Genomic DNA, 19,974 nt, shown 5'->3' with positions numbered 1-19,974 from the left:
ACTGTCATGATATCCATTTTAGGTGCTCGGCGAGTAAACTATGTGGGAATTCTGTAAGCAATGGAGGTATATCAATCAGTGTGATTGTTCATGGAAGACAATTGTTCAGACAGGAAGAGTTGCATTTTCAGTCAAGTATATTATAAGAATTATTACTAATTCACTCACATGTTTCTGGGCATTTCACCTTTGAATTCACTTTATCGCATCTTTCCGGGTTGTGCAATCATGAGAAGAGTAACGAATCGTTTTCTACATACAATTTTGTAGTTTTATATAGAGATTCAATTCATTTGTAATAGTGATTTATACATGTATATCCATATATCTACGTATTATATACTTATTTATCATTTATCCATTCTCGATGTTTGTAGTTTACAATGTTACATAAAAATATAACTGCATTGTGTATTTTCATGTAGAATTATGTTTGTTATTACTGCAGGGCGCTTTTGGAAAGCAGTTTTACAAAACTTTCCAGGCCAACCTTGCATGCAGTGTAAAATGAGTAAAATAAAAAATATACGGTATAATAATTATAAAAATCATAAATATTCTTGGCCACAACATGAGGACTGTGTATATGAATGGTTTTCTCCCATCAGTTTGGCGATTTAAAAGAGGACACCTTGTTCTATGGGTTTGCGTTTACTTTACGCATAAAATATGAATGAATGTTACAAAATATAATTGATGGCACCATGCACTTTAGTGCTGATTCTTACAACAAGACTTTATTAGGTTAAAACCCACTCAGTTGTTATTGCTTTATAATTGTGTATCAATACGATGCTTTTGTACGTCACTTGTGCACAATCTTTTACCAACAAACATACAAATACAAAGTCAACGATACACTTCATTTACGAATGGTCATCACTCCTTAAAGGTAAACATTTTCCTTAAACTCTTTCTATGCCAGAACTTTGAACGGTGTGTACAACGCCATACGGTTTCTATGTCATTTGGTACTCAAAGCACTTAATGCTACAGTCACACACGGCCGGATTTCGAACCGGGTTCATAAGTAATTAAAACCGTATCGACCCGGTTCGAGCCGTAGAGACCCGCATTGATCCGCATCGTAACTCGTGTCAATTCCTGATCGCTTCCGGGGGCTACGATACGGCGGTGAAAAATTTTTTGGTCATTGATATCCGAATTGACTCGGTTCAAACCGCATTGACTCGCATCGACCCGCTGCAATCCGCAGCGTAAAACCGTATGGACCCTTGCCGTGTACCGCATTGCCTTCATGCAACGGATGATGACAAGGTTTACATCCGGGTCGGTACGGGTCGAAGCGGGTTGACACGGGTCGATATATAGGGGTCGAAAAGAATTCAGTTACAGGATTTAAAGCGAATTTTTATACGGTTCGATACGGGTCAATACGGGTCTCTACGACTCGAACCGGTCGGCGCGGTTTTAATTCCTTATGGACCTGGTTCGAAATCCGGCCGTGTGTGACTGTATCATAAATTACCCTCCATTCCGGGACTAATCCGGCTCATTTTCACCCGGATCAAATCCGTTTTGTGACCCGGCCGTGTGTGACTGTCATTACCGATTCCACTAAATGCATGGAAATACAAGGGCAGCCAGACCTGTCAAAATCTCATTTTACTGCCGACGAAGTGTTTTTCTTCCTCTGAGAAAGGGCTCTGGTTTGGGGGATAAGTTACACAAGCATGAAAGAAAGACAAGCAGTGATTAAAAATGATAGTTTTAATGACTTGTGTTCGTCGTCAGTTATGATGTGAAGATGTCAAGGCGGAAATCCTCGTCTCGCGAGGCGAGACTTCTGTACACAGACTGGATTGCTGCACGCAACTAGAACAAGACATATATTAGTAATCAAGCCGTTCATTCCCATCCCCGAAATTATGTTTTTCCTCCAACGTATGCACATAACTTTTCTTAATCTAAACGTACATTATCAGCTGGGATAAAACAAACAAACAAACAAACAAACAAACAAACAAACAAACAAACAAACTTTAAGACTCTCAACCACGAAACCATCGAATACCAAGTAAAGGAAAATTTCCAGCTCAGAATAAAATGCATCATTTCAATAATTGGATTACCAACTACTCACCAGTATACGGTATATGCGCAATAGTATGATTTTCCGTGTGTGTTTTTAAAAGTAGTTGAGGGCATTTTTGTTGTTTTGTATTTTGATTTTTTGCTTTGGTTTTCTTTGTATGTGTGTGTGTGTGGGGGGGGGGGTGCCCTGTTCTTTTGGCTGCGACCCAATTTTCTCACACTTGGGAGTTCTGTCATAGGGGGTCGAGTTTTTGAGGAGCACAGTGAAACCTGGCATAGAACTGGGAGACAAGATGACAGTCCCTCGGGATCACCTGTGAAGTAAATAGTCCTGCTCTCTCTTTGGGTTTTATCAAATATGTTCAAAATACCGTGTGCTCGCTTGGTCTCGGCAATTTGAAATTACTGTTATATATGAACAAAGCTGTTATTAAAACACATTATTGATTACTCTGTTCCTGTTCACTCATTTCGTGAAAATGGCATCAGTAGCAGTTTATGCAGTTCTCATGAAATTTGACTAATACAGAATTCCATTATCTGTGCAACAATTATATTAAACATTGTTAAAGTTAAATACTAATAAAACATGATGAAAACATGAATTCTTATCTACCAAGCGCTTAACTACAAATTAGATACCCAATTTGAATTTGCGTTTATGAAAAAAAATGACAAAATGTGTTTGAATCGTAAATTGAAGGTAATAATATAGAGTATTATAGAGACATAATGTTTTTTTTTTCTTAGATTTATCATTATTTTATTATTTATCTAAAATTATCACAATATGTGCACAGTCACAACCTATGGATTTGTCTTCGCTCAACGACAAATCTAGGAGTAAAATGTTGCACCTTCTGACTCCCATGGACAGCTGGACCGAGCTTTCGATTTTCGCAAGAAGATACTAAAAGCTCGCAGAGTACCTCCTTGCCATGTTTTGCAGGGGAAGTTGGGATTAACTGTCGACAGTTAGTTCACCCATCCCTTCCCAAACATCAACAAACAATAGAGGCGTAATTAGAGGATTAGGAAGGGGTTCTTAAACGCGCCAGTGAAGCCGCATCCCGACAAGCGGAAAACATAATGACGAGCCTATCAATAATCCTTTAATCATCACAATGCATAGAGTTGGGCAGACGAGACTTTCATCTATCACAAAGTCAAAGATTTCCCAAGTTTGTGTCTGTCAACAACAGATTCAATCTTGCCGAAGCCATAAGCTGTCTGTGATAGCCCGTCGTGTATTTTCTGACGTCCATCCTCCAGCAGCACATACCATAGTTGTAGTAGGGAAGTAGGTAGTGTCATCAGCATAATCATAGTAATGGCACGAATATGAATGTTACAATAAACCGTTTGTTTCAATCATCATCTGGAAAGCAATTATAGCGTGTCAGTCACAAACTTGTAGACGCCCCTAATGTTCTCATTCTTATTCTTCACTTGTCATCATTGTCAGGATATGCCATTATGTTTTCATCGAACATCATTAGGTAAGATCATCTGACTTCATGATATATGGGTCTTGGCAATTATATGCATAAAATATTTACACTGAGGAAAAGACAGCCGTCAGAAGATGTCAAGCGCAATAGTTGATTACCTAATCGATTGACTTTGCAATACATAGTTGGGTGAGAGGTGGGAGTATAGGGGACCCAATTTCTTTTCAAACCCGGCTGTTTACAGAATACAACGCTTTTGCTTCCTATTATGTTCGCATGTGCGTCGATGTTGAGTAAAGAATAGTTTAATTCTCCTTTGTAGCATTCAAGTACGCTTGTATGATACAAGAACATTCCACCATGACAGTAACCGTTATATCCAACATTCCACGTGTTGTATTTCGTAACACAAGGGAGAGCTCGAATGTGTTTGGCTGTTAGCGTTGATAACAAAATAAACCACGACTCCACCATTATACTAGTAGTCTCTCACCTGTGTGCGTTGATCATAAAAATAAAAACATCACGAAGTTGATAACAGGAAGTGTCTGAACATTTTGAGAGCTAACACTTGTGTGGAAACTGGTTGGGTTGCGCTAACTTCCTTTATATGATAGTATGAAGAGAATTGCACAGATCTGGTACCAATATCGCCCTTTTCCTAACCTTTCAGATCAAAAGGAAATAGCTTGGGAATCAGCAATTAAGCTTCTTTGTTTGGGTGTAGGGTTTGGGGTGATAGAGGGGAATGAGTTATTTGTGGTAAACAGGTACCTTGCAATGAAGACATCAAAATAGCGATGTACCAGCACAAGTGATCCTAAACTTGATATGGGATTCAACCAGCAATAAATTAAGGTCATGTAAGATTGGGGATAAGATTTCAAATATTCCGATTTTCGAGGTACGAGTCTTACCGCCGCATTTTGTATGCATAGTATTTAATCTTTCAGTGACTGCTGCTTCTAATAAGCAAAACGTTAATAACTGGTAATTAAACATGAACAAGTCTTTAACGTTCCCTGATCCTCTCTCCGCCAACTGTTAATACATGTACTGCATGATCAACAATTGGTATTATTAGAATGGTTTATTAGGCAAAATTTGCAAAATCGTAGCCCGAAGGCTAAAAATCATTGCAATGACAACTTGATTTACTCAAGGTGGCAAGGTCGCAACACCTAAATAAAAATATTTCCTGAAGTGCGTGGCACAGAAATAACGCGAGAGAAACGGTTCGACAGAAAAGACCGATAGACGACCAGTTGAAATGAGCATAATCGCAGGACATTCGAATGACAACACCATGACAGTTGATCCATTAATCAAGAGCCTTTTATTTCGTCCACCCTATAAAATAAGCTGCCCCTTTTGATGACCTTAGCTTCTTGAACTCTCCTTCATCTCCTTGTGTTCGGTTTTATGTAGAATCAGGAATGTCATTTTATGATAATGATCATATCCTGCCCCTTTATCTCTGTCTTCATCAATCAAAATGTCTGATTCATATCGCTAGTCTGATTGTCAGCATTTCACTCTGACCTACTCTTGGTTAGACCTACTTCTTTCGTGCACATTAGCACGTAAATAATAGATGCCATGAAATGCATATGTTTCCTCCATATCTATTTGCTATACGTGACGCTTAATTCCGCTTTAAGATGGACAGCACTACACATGCATATAACAGCGAACCAAGAGGTGAACATCTTTTTAGTTATTATACTCTTTATTCGCTTCATAAAAAGCACATATTATAATAAACAATAAGATATTCCGTAATTTGCAGATACACCAGTACAAGCATAATGTATTAAAAACGCACACACATAAAATAAAGAATAAATTAATTATCTGAGTATCTTGTACCACCAATACAACTCACATTTACATTATTGGCTTGTACGCGTTCGTTTCATTAAAAAGAAATATGAATGTATGCATGCAACATTGGAATCAAGAAACCGTCATAATGGCACCTGTAAAGAAAGGGGTGCAACTCTACATCAACTTGAATATTTCGTACTGGGAGAAAAACAAGAACAAAGAGACAAAATATAGAACCACAATATTATAGGCTACCACACCGGCCGTTGCTATAGGATTCGTTTATGCGCTGTTTTTGATATTTTTGCCGGTATTATGGGGCCCAATATCAAGTAAGACTTGAAATAATTGCCCCCCTTTTTTTTACTGCAAAACTGATTCCAAAAACAAAATAATGCGAATAAATCCGCCAATGCACCTTTTCACAAAGTAGGCCCATGGCTGTTTTGGGGTATGCCAGGTGGAAACAAAGCCGACTCTTTGCTATCTCTTTGCTATGTATTTTAGGTTCTATTGCTGTTTAGACTGTCCTTTGGGGGATAGTGCTAATACGGTCGTCTTTGCGAAGCACTGGTGCGCACCTTTCTCATGTGACAGGATGGTGAAAAATAATGTCGGTCATCAACAAGCTTGGACGGGAATGCTTGTAAGTCATCACTTTGTTTGGTGTTCAGATTTCTTTTTCCACCTTTTCTTTTTAGAATAATCTTGTTTCATTTTACTCTTCTGAGAACGCTTGTAAGGGTTTATGGAAACCATATAAAAACAAAGCAGTTTTCAAACGTTTCACAAGGGACTTTGATAAGCAAATTATTCATTTTCTGAAAATCAAAATGTAAAAGGACAATTATTTCGGCATTTATTTGACAGAATGCTCTCCGCATCTATGTCTATACAGCCGATATAAGAACAATAAAATGTCTCATACGCAACAGGTTACCCCACGTGCCAAAGAACGTTAATCATAATAAGGAAGGTGTCCCCCCCCCCCCGCACTAGTTTATCAAACACATGAGATGATAACGACACTGTTGCATCGTTGTTCAAATCATTAACATACATTGTATACTAGCATTTGGAATTATGATGCTGGACAGATTTCTTCTGAATGTATAGTTTTGTTTGTTCTTTCTTTTCTTCAAGTGAATAGATACGGATGCTGACAACCAATAATGTACCAAGGTAATCATCACTTACTGAGAAGACGCAGGCTGTGGCAGTTCCCAGCACTGTAGTGTCTCACGACAGGCATCAATGGCTTCGGTGCAGTCACTGGATCAGTTGACACGAATTGCATTAGCATTGAGACTTAGATTAAGGATTAGGATTAGGGCTCAAGTGATCGAAAGGGCTCAACGTTGCTCGTATACAGCCACTGGCGTTGCAAGGCGGTTTCCCAGATTTCTCTGATAACGTCAAAACGGAGCCAGAGCGTAAAGTTAGGGGGAAAAAATCAAACAAGACAAAATAGAATTGTATCAGCTCTTGTCCGTAATGAGTGATACCTCGACACGTAAAAAAATCCTCCAGGAAAAAGTTTCTGCTTTTCACAGAATTCTTCTCATCACCCCCTCTTTCTATCTAATTCACACAATGAAAGAGGGAAGGATGGTACTTCTGACTAGTTATTGAGTGGTGCATGTGACACGTATTCAGTAACAGGCGCTACGTCAATGAGTACAATGTTTCACGATGCTTTTATTAAGTAAGTCTTTGATCATAATGAATCTAAATATTTCCCTTCTTCAAATCGACGGCGAAGAAGCATGGCATATCAAACTTTGTTCATTAAGACGCCTTTGTTTATCATTCATTTCATTTTATTCCATTTCTAACAGCACAAAACATTTACATACACATAGTAACACAAGACCAGTACAAAGTTGTTACAAAGAAAATGCTGTGAATTTACAATAAATAATGTTTATCGAATTGGTTCCCGCGGAAAGTTTATCATTATGCACTCAATGGCTTGTAAGATATACATAGTGTAGTGGAAGGTCGGTGGGGAGACCAGCCCACGTTCGTTTTCTTTCTGGAAACCCTTCAGTCCTAGCGTTTGAGTGGTAAAGTAAATCGGTTTAGCACTCTTTTGTTGTGGCATTAGTCTGAACGTTTACATTTGAGGTCACAACATACATTCATGACAAAAGACCTGTCGCGAGCCTGCAGCAGCCGCAACATTCCAAGAACGCGAGAGGACACCAAAATATGAGGGGCAGGATAGCAAGTAAACATTGTGTTAAGAGGTGAAGAATTTCTTAAACATTACTACTGTCGGTCCTTAACCTCACTTCACTGATTAAGAAATTTCAAGAGAAGCCATTTTTTGTTTGCGAGCCGAGATAAGACTACCTTGTCACTTAGTACCAGATGAAACAAAACAACAAAACCCGCGAAACTCTAAATTTCACTGCAACTGATTGACGAATTGCCCTACATCGACGTAAATTACATCGACATCGACGTAAATTTATAAATTTCACCTTCAGCAAACGCTATACGAGGACAAACCTAATAACTGTTAACTGTCTTTGATGCCAAGATGTAACCCTTATTCAGTAAACTTCGTCCTTGCTTTTTTGTTTGTTTTTGTTTTCTCTTATCTACACTGGAAACAAAGAGCTAGTAGTAGTAGTAGTAGTCGTAGTAGTAGTAGCAGTAGTTGTAGTAGTAGTAGTAGTACGTAGTATTGTAGTAGTAGTAGTAGTAGTAGTAGTAGTAGTAGTAGTAGTACGTAGTAGTAGTAGTAATAGTAGGAGTAGTAGTAGTAGTAGTAGTAGTAGTGGTAGTAGTGGTAGTAGTGGTAGTAGTAGTAGTAGTAGTAGTAGTAGTGATAGTAGTAGTAGCAGCAGCAGCAGTAGTAGAGGCAGTAGTTGCAGTGCAGGTCTATAATTATTAGGTTCCGAAGTTGGCCTCTCCAGTGTTTAACACGAAAGAGGCCAATAGCGCTGATCTTACAGCGATCCTGACATGATCACCACGACTGCATCCGTGCAGGTTCTTATCATAAAATTTTCACACTTTTTTTTTTTTTTTTTTTGGGGGGGGGGGGGTCAAGTGGATCAACTTGTGCGAGGAAAAAAGGGTTCAAACAGGATTTGAACTTGGTGTCTTCTTTTAATGAGTTGACTAATTGACAAAACTATACCACACTATGATTCACCTGTCGCGTTGAATTGATTTTAAAACTGATTATGAAGGGTGATGGTGTGAGCTTTATACGCTGTTTGCCCGATGAGGGCAGTACAAGGGATCAGCACAAAACGGGTCAAGGTCAGGCGGTGATTTTCATTGATATTTAGCACTTTTCATTGATGTATGAAATCTTTCATTGATGTACTGCATTTCATAACATACTAGTAAACAATTTTACTTTATGAACATTGAGAATATGCTACAACAGACTGACAGAGTGTGGATGTACGTAAATTAAAAAAATAAAACAAATACAACGGCAGCGAAAACAAAGAGAGGGGTTTAGAAGAACATGTTTTGTTCTGTTGGGTTTTTTGTTTAGATTTCAACAAATGTATGTTTACTAACTTGCAAAATACTACAACCTATAAGAGCAGGAACATTTCTTGTCGTATCATTATATCATGGTAATCATAATCATCTTTGTCATTCTAATCAAGGTAGGCCCAAATGAGTTCGATATGAGTCATTACACGATGAATATAAAGAAGCAAGTTCATTGCCACCCACAAAGGCAAGCTGCACACAAAAAACCCTGTTTCCCAAAAAGAACGTTAGAACGTAAGAAAAAACAAAAAACAACAAAAAGAAAAAAGAAAACGGAAGTCGATTCAGAATGACGATCATTGCAATAACATGTAATGAGAACGCAGAAGTGCAGGAAGAAACAAAAAGATTCCAAGATCTTGACACTAGGTTTAGTGGTTCTGTATTACTGCCGGGATCGTTGAGTCACAGTCCGCCTTGGTCTTCTATCAATCATCACGCCCTTGTTAGTACGGAGGAGGACACGACATCCACCGACCAGCTCACACCTCAGCGGACACAGAAATAATGATTTGTTACCTCATGCTGGACGTCGGAGAAATATGACAGTGGATACAAGCAAATTGACTGCCCTTGATCATGATGTGGGATTGATTTTTTGGAGTAAGGACAAGAACAAGGCAGAAATCAACTTAATAGATTCGTGCATTTTCCACATCTTATTCTTCTGAAGTATTGACGCAATGACATTGACTGGTTTCATGCATCCCTCATTTTTTGAAATATGCCTTGCTCGAGCAAATCTAAGACTTATGACGTCAAAGAGTTTTACTGACTACTCTCCATTTAGACATTGATAATTAATGCAGGATGTGCGCTATCATAATCACTATTTCGGACAAAATGTGCAGCCCTTCTGTATTATTTTGAGTTCATCACTTCCGGCGTCAGACAAGGTGATGTCTGTGTTCTTAAAGAGAAACTCTGCTCCGGATTTCAAGTTGACTTGGCAAACTAACAAAATCGGATTATTCAGATCAGTGAGAGTTTGGAAAAGATTGGACAGGAATCATACAGTGTCTCAACGCTTCACGAAATAATGTTATCTGTACATGATAATCACATACTATGCAGATGGGATGAGGTTATGATGAAATCGCTTCACAAACCTCTCATTAAGCTGTAAATAAAACTTTTCCTAAACTTCTTTTTTTTTTTTGGTAGAAAGTTTTTTGTTTTGTTTTGCGAATAACGTAATTCTGGTCTCACTGATTACAACTCTCCAAAGGGGGCCCAAGCTGCTTGTAATGGGTATATTTTCCTAGAGTATAGATGTTCCAATGTTGCCCCTGTTCTTCTAGGGCTTTTTCATTGTTGTTTTCCCGATATTAGGTACCTATTAATACAATACGCCAAGAGGGCAGTTGTGGGGATGAACGCATCAGACAAGATTCGAACCCGAACTTTCTGTTTCAGTTTTCAGTTTCAGTTTCAGTTTCGTTTATTCATTCCAATAAAAATCCGTGGTTACAAAACACACAAAACAATAATCAATCGAAAATTGACATAATACAGACAAAACAAGGTTCAAGTTTACATATTTGCCAAAAATCAAAAATTCATGGAAATGAAAAAGAGAACTAGAGAAAGGCCTTGCGGCCTTGTATGAAATAAGTTCCCTCAGGTATATACGAGTACTAGATTATGGAGGCACATAGAGTGTTTTACAGTTTCGAGACAAGAACAGAACAAAAACAACTAAAACATATAGATGTAACAGTCATATGAATATGTGCAGAAAAAATATATGGTTCAGTATCTGTCAAGAAAGTACTTTTTGAGAGATTTTTTGAACATCTTTGAATATTTTTGACAGCGTATATCACTTGACAAAGAATTCCAAACAACGGGTAAATTAAACCGGACAGATTTTTTAGCAAAAGTTGTATTAACCTTAAACATATGAAATAAATTACTGTTACGAGTATCATAATGATGGATGCTGTTATTTACGAAGAACATTTCAGAAATATTAAGAGGTAACATATTCTGAAAATGCAGAAATCCAATTATTGCTGTATAATATAAGAACAAATCATGGAAATTCAAAATCTTCAACTTTTTAAATAAAGGGGCTGAATGAGCAAAATAATCACTACCAGTGCAAATACGAACTGCCTTCTTCTGCAACTTTATCAATGCATCTACTTTATACTGACTACAATTTCCCCAAACAACTACACAGTATGTTAAATAAGGTAATATCAATGAATTATACAAAATAATAAGAGCACGTAATGGCAAATGATATTTTACCTTATGCAATATGCCGACACACCTCGAAATTTTACTATTAACATAATCTACGTGTGTATTCCATTGTAAATGTTTATCAATATAAACACCAAGAAATTTAACACTCTCTAATCTTTCAATACAATGTGAGTCAACTGAAATTTCAATGTTCTGTATTGAATCAAAAACCTTACTAAATTTATTATAAAACATAACAAAACTAGTTTTATCAAAATTAACAATTAACTTATTACTTTTAAACCAGTTACTAACTTTTTCTAACTCAAACTCAATATTATCCTTCAAATTTTCAGTTCCAGATTGGGTATAAAATAAGGTGGTATCATCTGCATATAATATGAAATCAAAATTTGTAGAAGAATGGATGATATCATTAATATATATCAAAAACAGCAAAGGACCTAAAATAGAACCTTGAGGGACACCATAATTAACTGCAGTTAAAGGTGAGGAACAATTTCCGAAAACTGTATATTGAAAACGGTTTGATAAATAATCTGAGAACCATTTTAAAGGGGTCCCTCGAATACCATAATAATGTAATTTGTACAATAATATTTCATGATTTACAATATCAAAGGCCTTTGAAAGATCCAGAAAAAAATCCAAATGCAAAATTATTCATATTCAAAGCTTTAACAACTGTATCTTGGAGTTTTATCAAAGCATGATCAGTCCCATGATTTTTTCTAAAACCATACTGGTTGTTACAAAGGATATTGTTAAAAGACAAAAAAGAAAAAACCCAATTATATATACATTTTTCTATTATTTTTGAAAAGCATGGTAATATTGATATGGGTCGATAATTATTAAATGAATGAGATTCTCCTCTCTTATAAACAGGTACTATCTTTGCAACATTCAATTTTTTTGGAACTGCACCTGTTTGTAGAGATAAATTGAATATATAAAGTAAAGGTTTCAAAACTGAATATATTATTTGTTTCATTATGTATACATTTAAATAATCAACATCATACGTTGAAAATTAAGTTTGAAATTACAAAGTCTTATCCACTGTACCACCGTGCTACCACAATGAACGAAGTTTGAAAATGGACGTAAAATGTGACGTCAGAGGATCACTACGACTCATTGAAACATCACAAGACTTTACGAGCGATATTGACACTGATTTTAAGCCAATATGCGCACGATACAATAGTTTCAAAATCGGGAAAAACTATAGCCGTTCTATTCGTATTTCTTTTGTCCTTGTTATTGTTGTCCATGTTCACTTATCTACAGCGACGAAGAACTTTGTCTTGATTTGGTTCATGCTGGTATTCTATACAACATAAAGTACGATAGTTGAACTTGTCAAAATCCCTATAGAGAGTTGCGTTTCGCCCACTGAACTCAAACACGGAACTCAAGTGTTTGAGTTCAGTGGTTTCGCCTGAAGAATGATGCATATCTGATTTCCGGCGCTATTCAAGTGTTTTGATTCATTTTCAAATGGTCGAATTTATTGTGATGCTTTCAGTTTTATTTCATGTATATCTCAGTCTAGAATCAGAATTAAAACCACGTCAATTTCAATTCGATTCAGTTCAATTCAATTCAATTCAATTCAGTTCAATTCAATTCAATTTCAGTTCAACTATAGTTTGGCGATGTATAAAATGCAGAAGTCACCCAGTTGAGGCATAGCAGCCTGTTCTTGGTCACGACCTCATTTTTCTCTTCTTTTTTTCTTTTTTTTTTTTTTGGTGAAAGATGGTTGATACATTCAAGTGAAATAAAGGAAGATTAGAAAGAAAGTGTCGGTCGATCATCACAACGAGTGCATTTTAAACTAGTGACCAACAGAAAACTATCAAGAACCAGAGGATCCAAAAACCACCAAGACTCCGGACGGCTTGCGTGAGGTCGCGCGCGGTACACCACTCGGCAAATCATCCGCCTCATCGCCGAAAGATCGCCAAAAATGATAGGGGTGATGGGTTCTGTGGTGGGAAACCGAAATCGCGGAGGCAATAAATTGGATCAAGAAATCAGAAATCTGAATCAAACTTCGTCAAAAGAGAGGCGAAAATCGTATATCGTCTGCGGTTGAAGAATGAGAAGAAAGAGAGGGAGAGAAAAAGAAAGCGGGGGGGGGGGGGGAGGGAGATTAAACGGTCGAACGACCGCTGCATATACGGCAGGACAGCTCCGCAAGTTCATGAACTCAATGCCATTGTAAAATCCCTCGAGGTGATAGCTGCTTTTTTGAGGCGACATTTATTGCTGATTATCTTTAAAGTCGATCGAAATAACGGCACATTGGCTTGTAGGTCGACCTGTGGCCTCCGTCTGTCTATGTGTGTACAGCGACCCGCAGATCACCGGTGGAAACACGCCGCCCATGAACCGAGTTCCCTGACCCGCTTCTAGAAGTGTAAGGCGGCGAAAAGTCCAGTGTCGTGTACTCGTACAATTTAATCTAGTCTTTCTTTCCATACAACTGCTGACTGTCAATGGGTAACTTTGTATACGTTAGTTTGAAATCATCCTCAGTATGCTCCAACCTCCACCCACCAGAAAGAAAATACAAACATGAAAACGAACCTGAGCAGACGGTACTAAAATTTGTCAAAATATGATAATCTGGTTAATAGTAAAATACCCTAAAGGTGCACTTTTCCATTGGGAAAGGTGATTTCAAAAATGTTCAAGTTATCACATTTTATGCATAATATTATGTGTAGGTTGGTTGTATCCCCAAATATCCTACCATATTTAAAAAAAAAATTGCAATAAAGCCTAAAATACAAGGAGATGTCACTATCTTTCTCACTAAACCATAACTGCAGACACTTCAGTCTAGACACAATTCTATTATAACTATTGTTCACATTTTGTATATTTAACAATACTTAACTTTGATTATACTGATTAATATTTTTTACACTGGTTGTTTCTATCCCTCACTCACATTTCACAACTATTTTGGAGCACTAAAGCAAGGTTTTTGTTTCGTCTGCAAATGGCAAATTATGCATTTAACTTGCATTATTTAAGGTTGTTCTAAAGTTCCTTGTGTTTTCACAAAGATATCTTCCGTTAATTGAAAAATACTGTAAAAAATTATTTCATAACTCAAATAGTAATTCGTTTCTTTTTGTTATATACCTTTCTGAATTACTATATACCTTCCTGTCTTGTATGTAAAGCGTATAAAGAATTCTTTCATGCGCTGTATAAATCACAATTATTACTATTATTACTGTTATCTTTTCTACTATTGATGGAACGCACATACACGCACACACACACACACACACACACACATATATATATATATATATATATATATATATATATATATATATACACATACATACATACATGATACATACATGCATACACACATACGTACATTCGTGTAAACGCTAAACAAGGAATCTCATGTAGCCTTGCTTCTGCAATTACAGGTAAAAGGATAAAAAGAGCTACGAGTACAGTATGTCCCAAAAATAATTACAACGGGGGCCTCCGCAATGATATCTTTAAAAATAGTGAATCAATCCAAATACAAATTCAGGGTATGAAACTATAACTCATTGCCCACATCTTACAGGAAACCCCACTTGATTTGCTTCAGTGGTCAAAGAGAAATACGGAATTTTGTAGAGGATGTCGGGAATCTCTTCTGTCCAAGTTCTGTCTATTATTCACACACAAGATCATCAAAATGCTAAACTCGGAAGAATCCGATTCATTACATGCTTTACAACAATCCACATTTCTCTGTGACCGCTTAATCAAATCAAATGGGGATTTCTGCAAAATAGAGCTACAATGTTATATTTTAAGACCCTGAAGTAGCATTTAGAAATTTAGTCATATTGGGCGTTATCAATGCGAAAATCTGATTGTAATTTTTTGGGGGGACATACTGCAGTAAGTCGCACCAAAATTAACAATCAGATTTTCGAATTGATAGCACCCAATATGATCAACCTGTCTAAGTGCTACTTCATGGTCTTAAAATATAACATCTTAGCTCTATTTTGCAGAAAACCCCATTCAATTTGGTTAAGCGGTCACAGAGAAATGAGGATTGTTCTAAAGCATGTCATGAGTCTCATTCTTCCAATTTAGCAATTCAATGCTCTTGTGTGTGAATAATAGACAGAATTTGGACAGAAGAGATTCCCGACATTCTCTACAAAATTCCTCATTTCTCTTTGACCACTAAAGCAAATCGAATGGGATTTTCTGTAAGATGTGGGCAATGAGTTATAGTTTCATACCCTGAATTTGTATTTAGATTGATTCACTATTTTTAAAGATATCATTTCGAAGGGCCCCGTTGTAATTTTTTGGGGACATACTGTATATCTTTGTTTCTGCAGCAAATATTTCAATTTATGAATCATATCTTTAATTGACTCATTCCAAACTAGCCTCACATCAAATATCTACATAACATATGTTACCCTTCATCGCTGTATTGATCTTAATTCTACCCCAGTCAGGAGATTTACCTTCGGATGAAACAAGCTGCGTGTCCCCTTTCCCTGTAAATCACCATTTATATCATGTCTATGTGTATGAACGCATATTCATATCATTATATCCTCGCGATAACACAATCTGGTAATAATGATGAAAATGACAACTGATTTCATTTTTTAAAATTGTTTTTACAAGAAAGTCTTTAATACCAGGGGCAAAAGTATTGAGGACCCTTAATGAATCATTCACACACATTTCTAGAAAATTCGCAGATTTGCTCATCCTAAATATGTCATGGTATTTAATCCATTTCATCTCAATGTCTATTAATGTTCACCACGTTAAAATTTACATACTGTACATTAAAGTGGTATTGTTTTAACTCAAGCTCAAGCAGTTGAGTAGCTGTTGGTTTTGTTTTTCTACGTATGCACGAAGACAGACAAAACAAATGAGGTTTATCCTCAACCCTACGTCTCTTCACAGTATCACCCTGTTCCCTTCATCCTGAAGTGAGTAGGTGCCACTAAATAATGGAAAAATTTTTTCTTTTCTTACCGAACTAAACGAAAGTCACAAATTTACGTAAAGAACGTTTGAATCTGTCCACACAGGATTACTTAAGACAAATGCCACATACAATTGTAGATAACATACGATTCGCAATCAAGTCCTACTTTCATATTTTGCGTTGGTTTCCCGAAAGTTTAATATCTAGGGAGAATTTGAAGGCGTAGATTGTTCGTGGTTACCTGACGTACTGAGACATGGGCAGCAAGGGGATGGGGAGGAGAGGATATGCTATGCAAAATAATTCTGCACTAAGGATGCAGGATTTGACAAATCTCAATGCAGTTTTATAAAGCTGTAAACGCTGTTTTGTTTTTGTTTTTGTTTTTTTGTACATGGAATTAGTTGAGAGTGACACTGAGAGGGGTGTTACAAACCGCTCATGACTATCCCTAGTGAATTATGTCTTTGGTATTGGTATAACGCCTGTCTGGCAGAGACGTTCATGAAATTGGAAACGTCATTAAGAGACTTCTCACGACCTCGAGTTACCCTCTGATGTCCACAGATAGATATGGCACTTATGGTGACATCTATAACATTGAAACGTTGCCTTTGTCAGAGGGTGATATTGTGTAATCGTCGAGATAAAGAACTGTAGGCCTGAACTAAAATAAAATGTCTTGTAAAACATACTCGTAGCCAACACCACTGCTCTTTAACCACGGGCTAATAGGCTCTCACAGACAATAACACTACATTATCCTTTGCTAAGTAACAACCTTAAGAAAGATTACTCCCAGAAAATGGGAATCGTCAAGAAAGACAGACGTCTCGACCATAACGTCTGGGAGGTTTTTATTATTATTTGTCCACCCAAAATAATGCAGCTCATCCATGAGGCATTAGGAGCAATCTACTTCCTAATCGTATGTTACAGTCCACTGTCTTTTCACTTCAAACTGTGCATGAATGCGCATAAAAACAGTTGGAATGCTAAGTCGCGGAGACGGGGGTGCGTGCCATTTGCGTGTCCTCTTGGAATAGATGAAAGTGGGTTTTCAGCTGTAGAGGGCGTTACCCTTTGCTGATTTGTTTCGGTACCAATGTTGCCTTGTGTACTGCCAAGGGCCGACATATCGACACCCACGCTGGTAATGTCTGTCCCCCAATCACCAAGCTCAGTCGAGTCCGTATGACTCTCGAGATTCGCTGTGGCGCCACCTTGTGTTGTAATCTCTGCATGTTACGAGAAAAAAAAATACGACAAAATAAATCACTATTGCTTGCGCCCATCTGCGTGGGACTAGCTTCTCTAGACGTTGATTTGATGTCTTTTCTGACCTTTTTTCCCCCTCGAAGGATTATACAGGGAAATATAATATAATGGCTGGACAAAGTTTCTCGACTCCTTGGAATAACCATGGAGTGAAGCTGCATGGAATGATGTAACATAATTCTGTACGAACAGTCGTAGCACTGCACACAATAACGCTTTGCAATAATAGAATGCATTTATATTTCTATTCGGTAGTTCGAGAAATGCTCAACCTGTAATTATGTTTTGCCTTTAGCCTATATATGTTCTGCCTAACGCCTTATTTAAACTTGAAAATTAATCCCCTTTTCTTGTGTACGAAATACTTCATTCCTATGTTCCACCACTACTGAGCTTCAGGTTTTCGAATGAAATAGAGTAAGTCACATTCAGTGAGTCATCATACTCTTATCCAACCTCCAAGAAAAGGACGCCTCTAACTCTAAAAGTAACGAATCATAACCATTATGATTATTTCGACCACCGAACCGAACCTGCCAAACTGAACACTAGTGGGTCAAGCAGATGGTAGACTTCATAATCATTACTGGCTTCCTCCCTAGTCAGGACATCGCCAAGTTTGATGACTACTATCAATTAGAGCGCGAAACAGTAAGGCGTGTTTTTCTCTTACAGACGATGCTCGTACTGATGTTGAAAACGCAACCAGACACAGTCGTCACAAGAACAGCGATGGCGACTTATATCTTTGGCTTGACTTGCATCATGAATTAAAACACACTGCAAAGGATATCCTGGTCACACTTTACTTGGAAACTAATTATATAATGACAAGGAGGAAATGCTTGCCTAGTTAGATTTATTGCGTTATGTCATGAATGAATTGTATTTTTAGCTTTCAGGTTCGGCATTCATGATAGAAGAGTAGTAGCCTACTGTTTTTAAATTTGAGTTTTGTTGTGCCAATTACTAAGATTTGGGAGGCATCCTACCTAAAGTTGTCGGGGATGTAGTGGTAGGTAAGGTAGTGGTAGGTAAGGCAGTGGTAGGACAAGGCTCTTCCTCGCACCCCTTGGTGTTGTTAGGCCTGAAGCAACAGTGCGCTATACAGTCTATCGTAGGGGCTGGTTGCATCGTAGACCCCTCGATGCAGTCGACTGCCCGGCTGCGCTGGCCGATGTCGCACGTTGCCGAACACTTGGTGGTTAGTTAAGGAAGAAACAGAACCAAAAACATGTCACACAGTGTGCTGAGTTCTTGGGGTATTTCACAGTGTTTCATGACGCGTTTTGTCTGACAAATTTGTCCGACAAATTTGCTCTCAGCCAACCAGATGTAAGGATTTCCATAACTCATAACAGTTTGCCAGAAAAATTATCAGACAAAACGCTACATAAAATGCCCCCCTGGTCTACACATTTTAGCGAGTTTCTTTTAACAATTGCACAGACCAGACACTTGCACTAGATAAGTGATATGTCTGAAATCACTCTGGTTTTATACTAGCTGTTGTCTGCGGGTATGTCAGCCATTGCTTAGGCTTACAAGGATGACTCAACAATAAAGCATTTCATTATAGACGTGGCTGCTTCATTCTGATTTGAGGAGCTTTCATGTAAATGACATTGACACTGAAAGCAGCAGACATTTTTTTTTTTTTTTTTTTTTTTTTTTTTACTTGTGATCGAAATCACATTGCCATACCTCGGACCACTCGCCTATCAGCCACATGAGTCCAGGACAGAACTGAGTGTTACATGGTGGATACTCGGCTGGTTTAGTTTCAGCGTCACATAGTCGATGACTGACGTTCATTGGAACACCGTCGACCTCCTTCGAGACGAAAAGGGGCAAGATTAAAACTGACTGAGAATAAATAAACAATTAATATAATATGGTTGTGAGTCTTTTTGTTTCTTGTTGTTTAAAATTCCTTTAAGACCAGTATGACGGTATGACAATTTGAAATATAAAAAAAAAAACACCTACATGTGTTTGATACAATTAACCTACGACTTGATGAATAGCCCAAATGGAGATTTTCCTCATTTTCTCTTCTTTGGTCTTTCAAAATGAATTCAGTGTTTCTTTGTATTGTATAAATTGTACAATTTATGTTTGTTTCCACCTAATCACAAAATGAATATACCCTCATACAATACATGTATTTACATTAAAGTTTTAGTTTAGGAATTAGTTTTCAATAAGCCTTGTATTTCTTTTTTTTTTTTTTACTTCTCATGATTCCGCCACTATGATACTAGATATCATGTGTTTCTGTATGCAAACTTTGTAAACCTAATGTAGTTCTAAAGTGTAAATAAATGAAATGAAATGAAATAGTCCCATGTTTTTACATCACCAAATTCAGTCTGTAGTTCTCATCTCCACCTGTAGAAGTCCAGCTTCCAACAGGCATATTGTACACTCAGCAAAAAAAGAAAGTAAACACTTTTTCGAGGTCATATATTTCATAGAAGATTTTTATGAAAATCAATGTATTATACACCATATTAAAGGTAATTTAATTGGCTATTAAGCTCATTATTAAATTCAAAAGAAAACTTTACGCATGAGTGAGCACATCGGTTTTTGTCCTACAAGGCACAAAATTAAAAATTG

General features: G+C 37.3%; 1 protein-coding gene across 1 annotated transcript in view; it reads right to left on the bottom strand.

Moving 5' to 3' along the window:
• LOC139717064 (A disintegrin and metalloproteinase with thrombospondin motifs 6-like) overlaps positions 1-19,974 on the bottom strand; it is a 69,519-nt gene that overhangs the window by 24,861 nt on the left and 24,684 nt on the right. Inside the window, exons 15-18 of the mRNA XM_071628573.1 lie at positions 19,057-19,185; positions 18,345-18,549; positions 17,155-17,312; positions 16,316-16,323 (exon numbers count right to left, since the gene is read on the bottom strand). Of these exons, the coding sequence (XP_071484674.1) occupies positions 16,316-16,323; positions 17,155-17,312; positions 18,345-18,549; positions 19,057-19,185 (500 nt within the window). The remainder of the gene's footprint in view (positions 1-16,315; positions 16,324-17,154; positions 17,313-18,344; positions 18,550-19,056; positions 19,186-19,974) is intronic.

Source organism: Diadema antillarum, unplaced genomic scaffold, assembly GCF_040938485.1.
Source record: "Diadema antillarum isolate AM-2024a unplaced genomic scaffold, OU_Dant_1.0 scf00000071, whole genome shotgun sequence".
Lineage (NCBI taxonomy): Eukaryota > Metazoa > Echinodermata > Echinoidea > Diadematoida > Diadematidae > Diadema > Diadema antillarum.
This window is presented reverse-complemented; position numbering and strand designations above follow the sequence as displayed.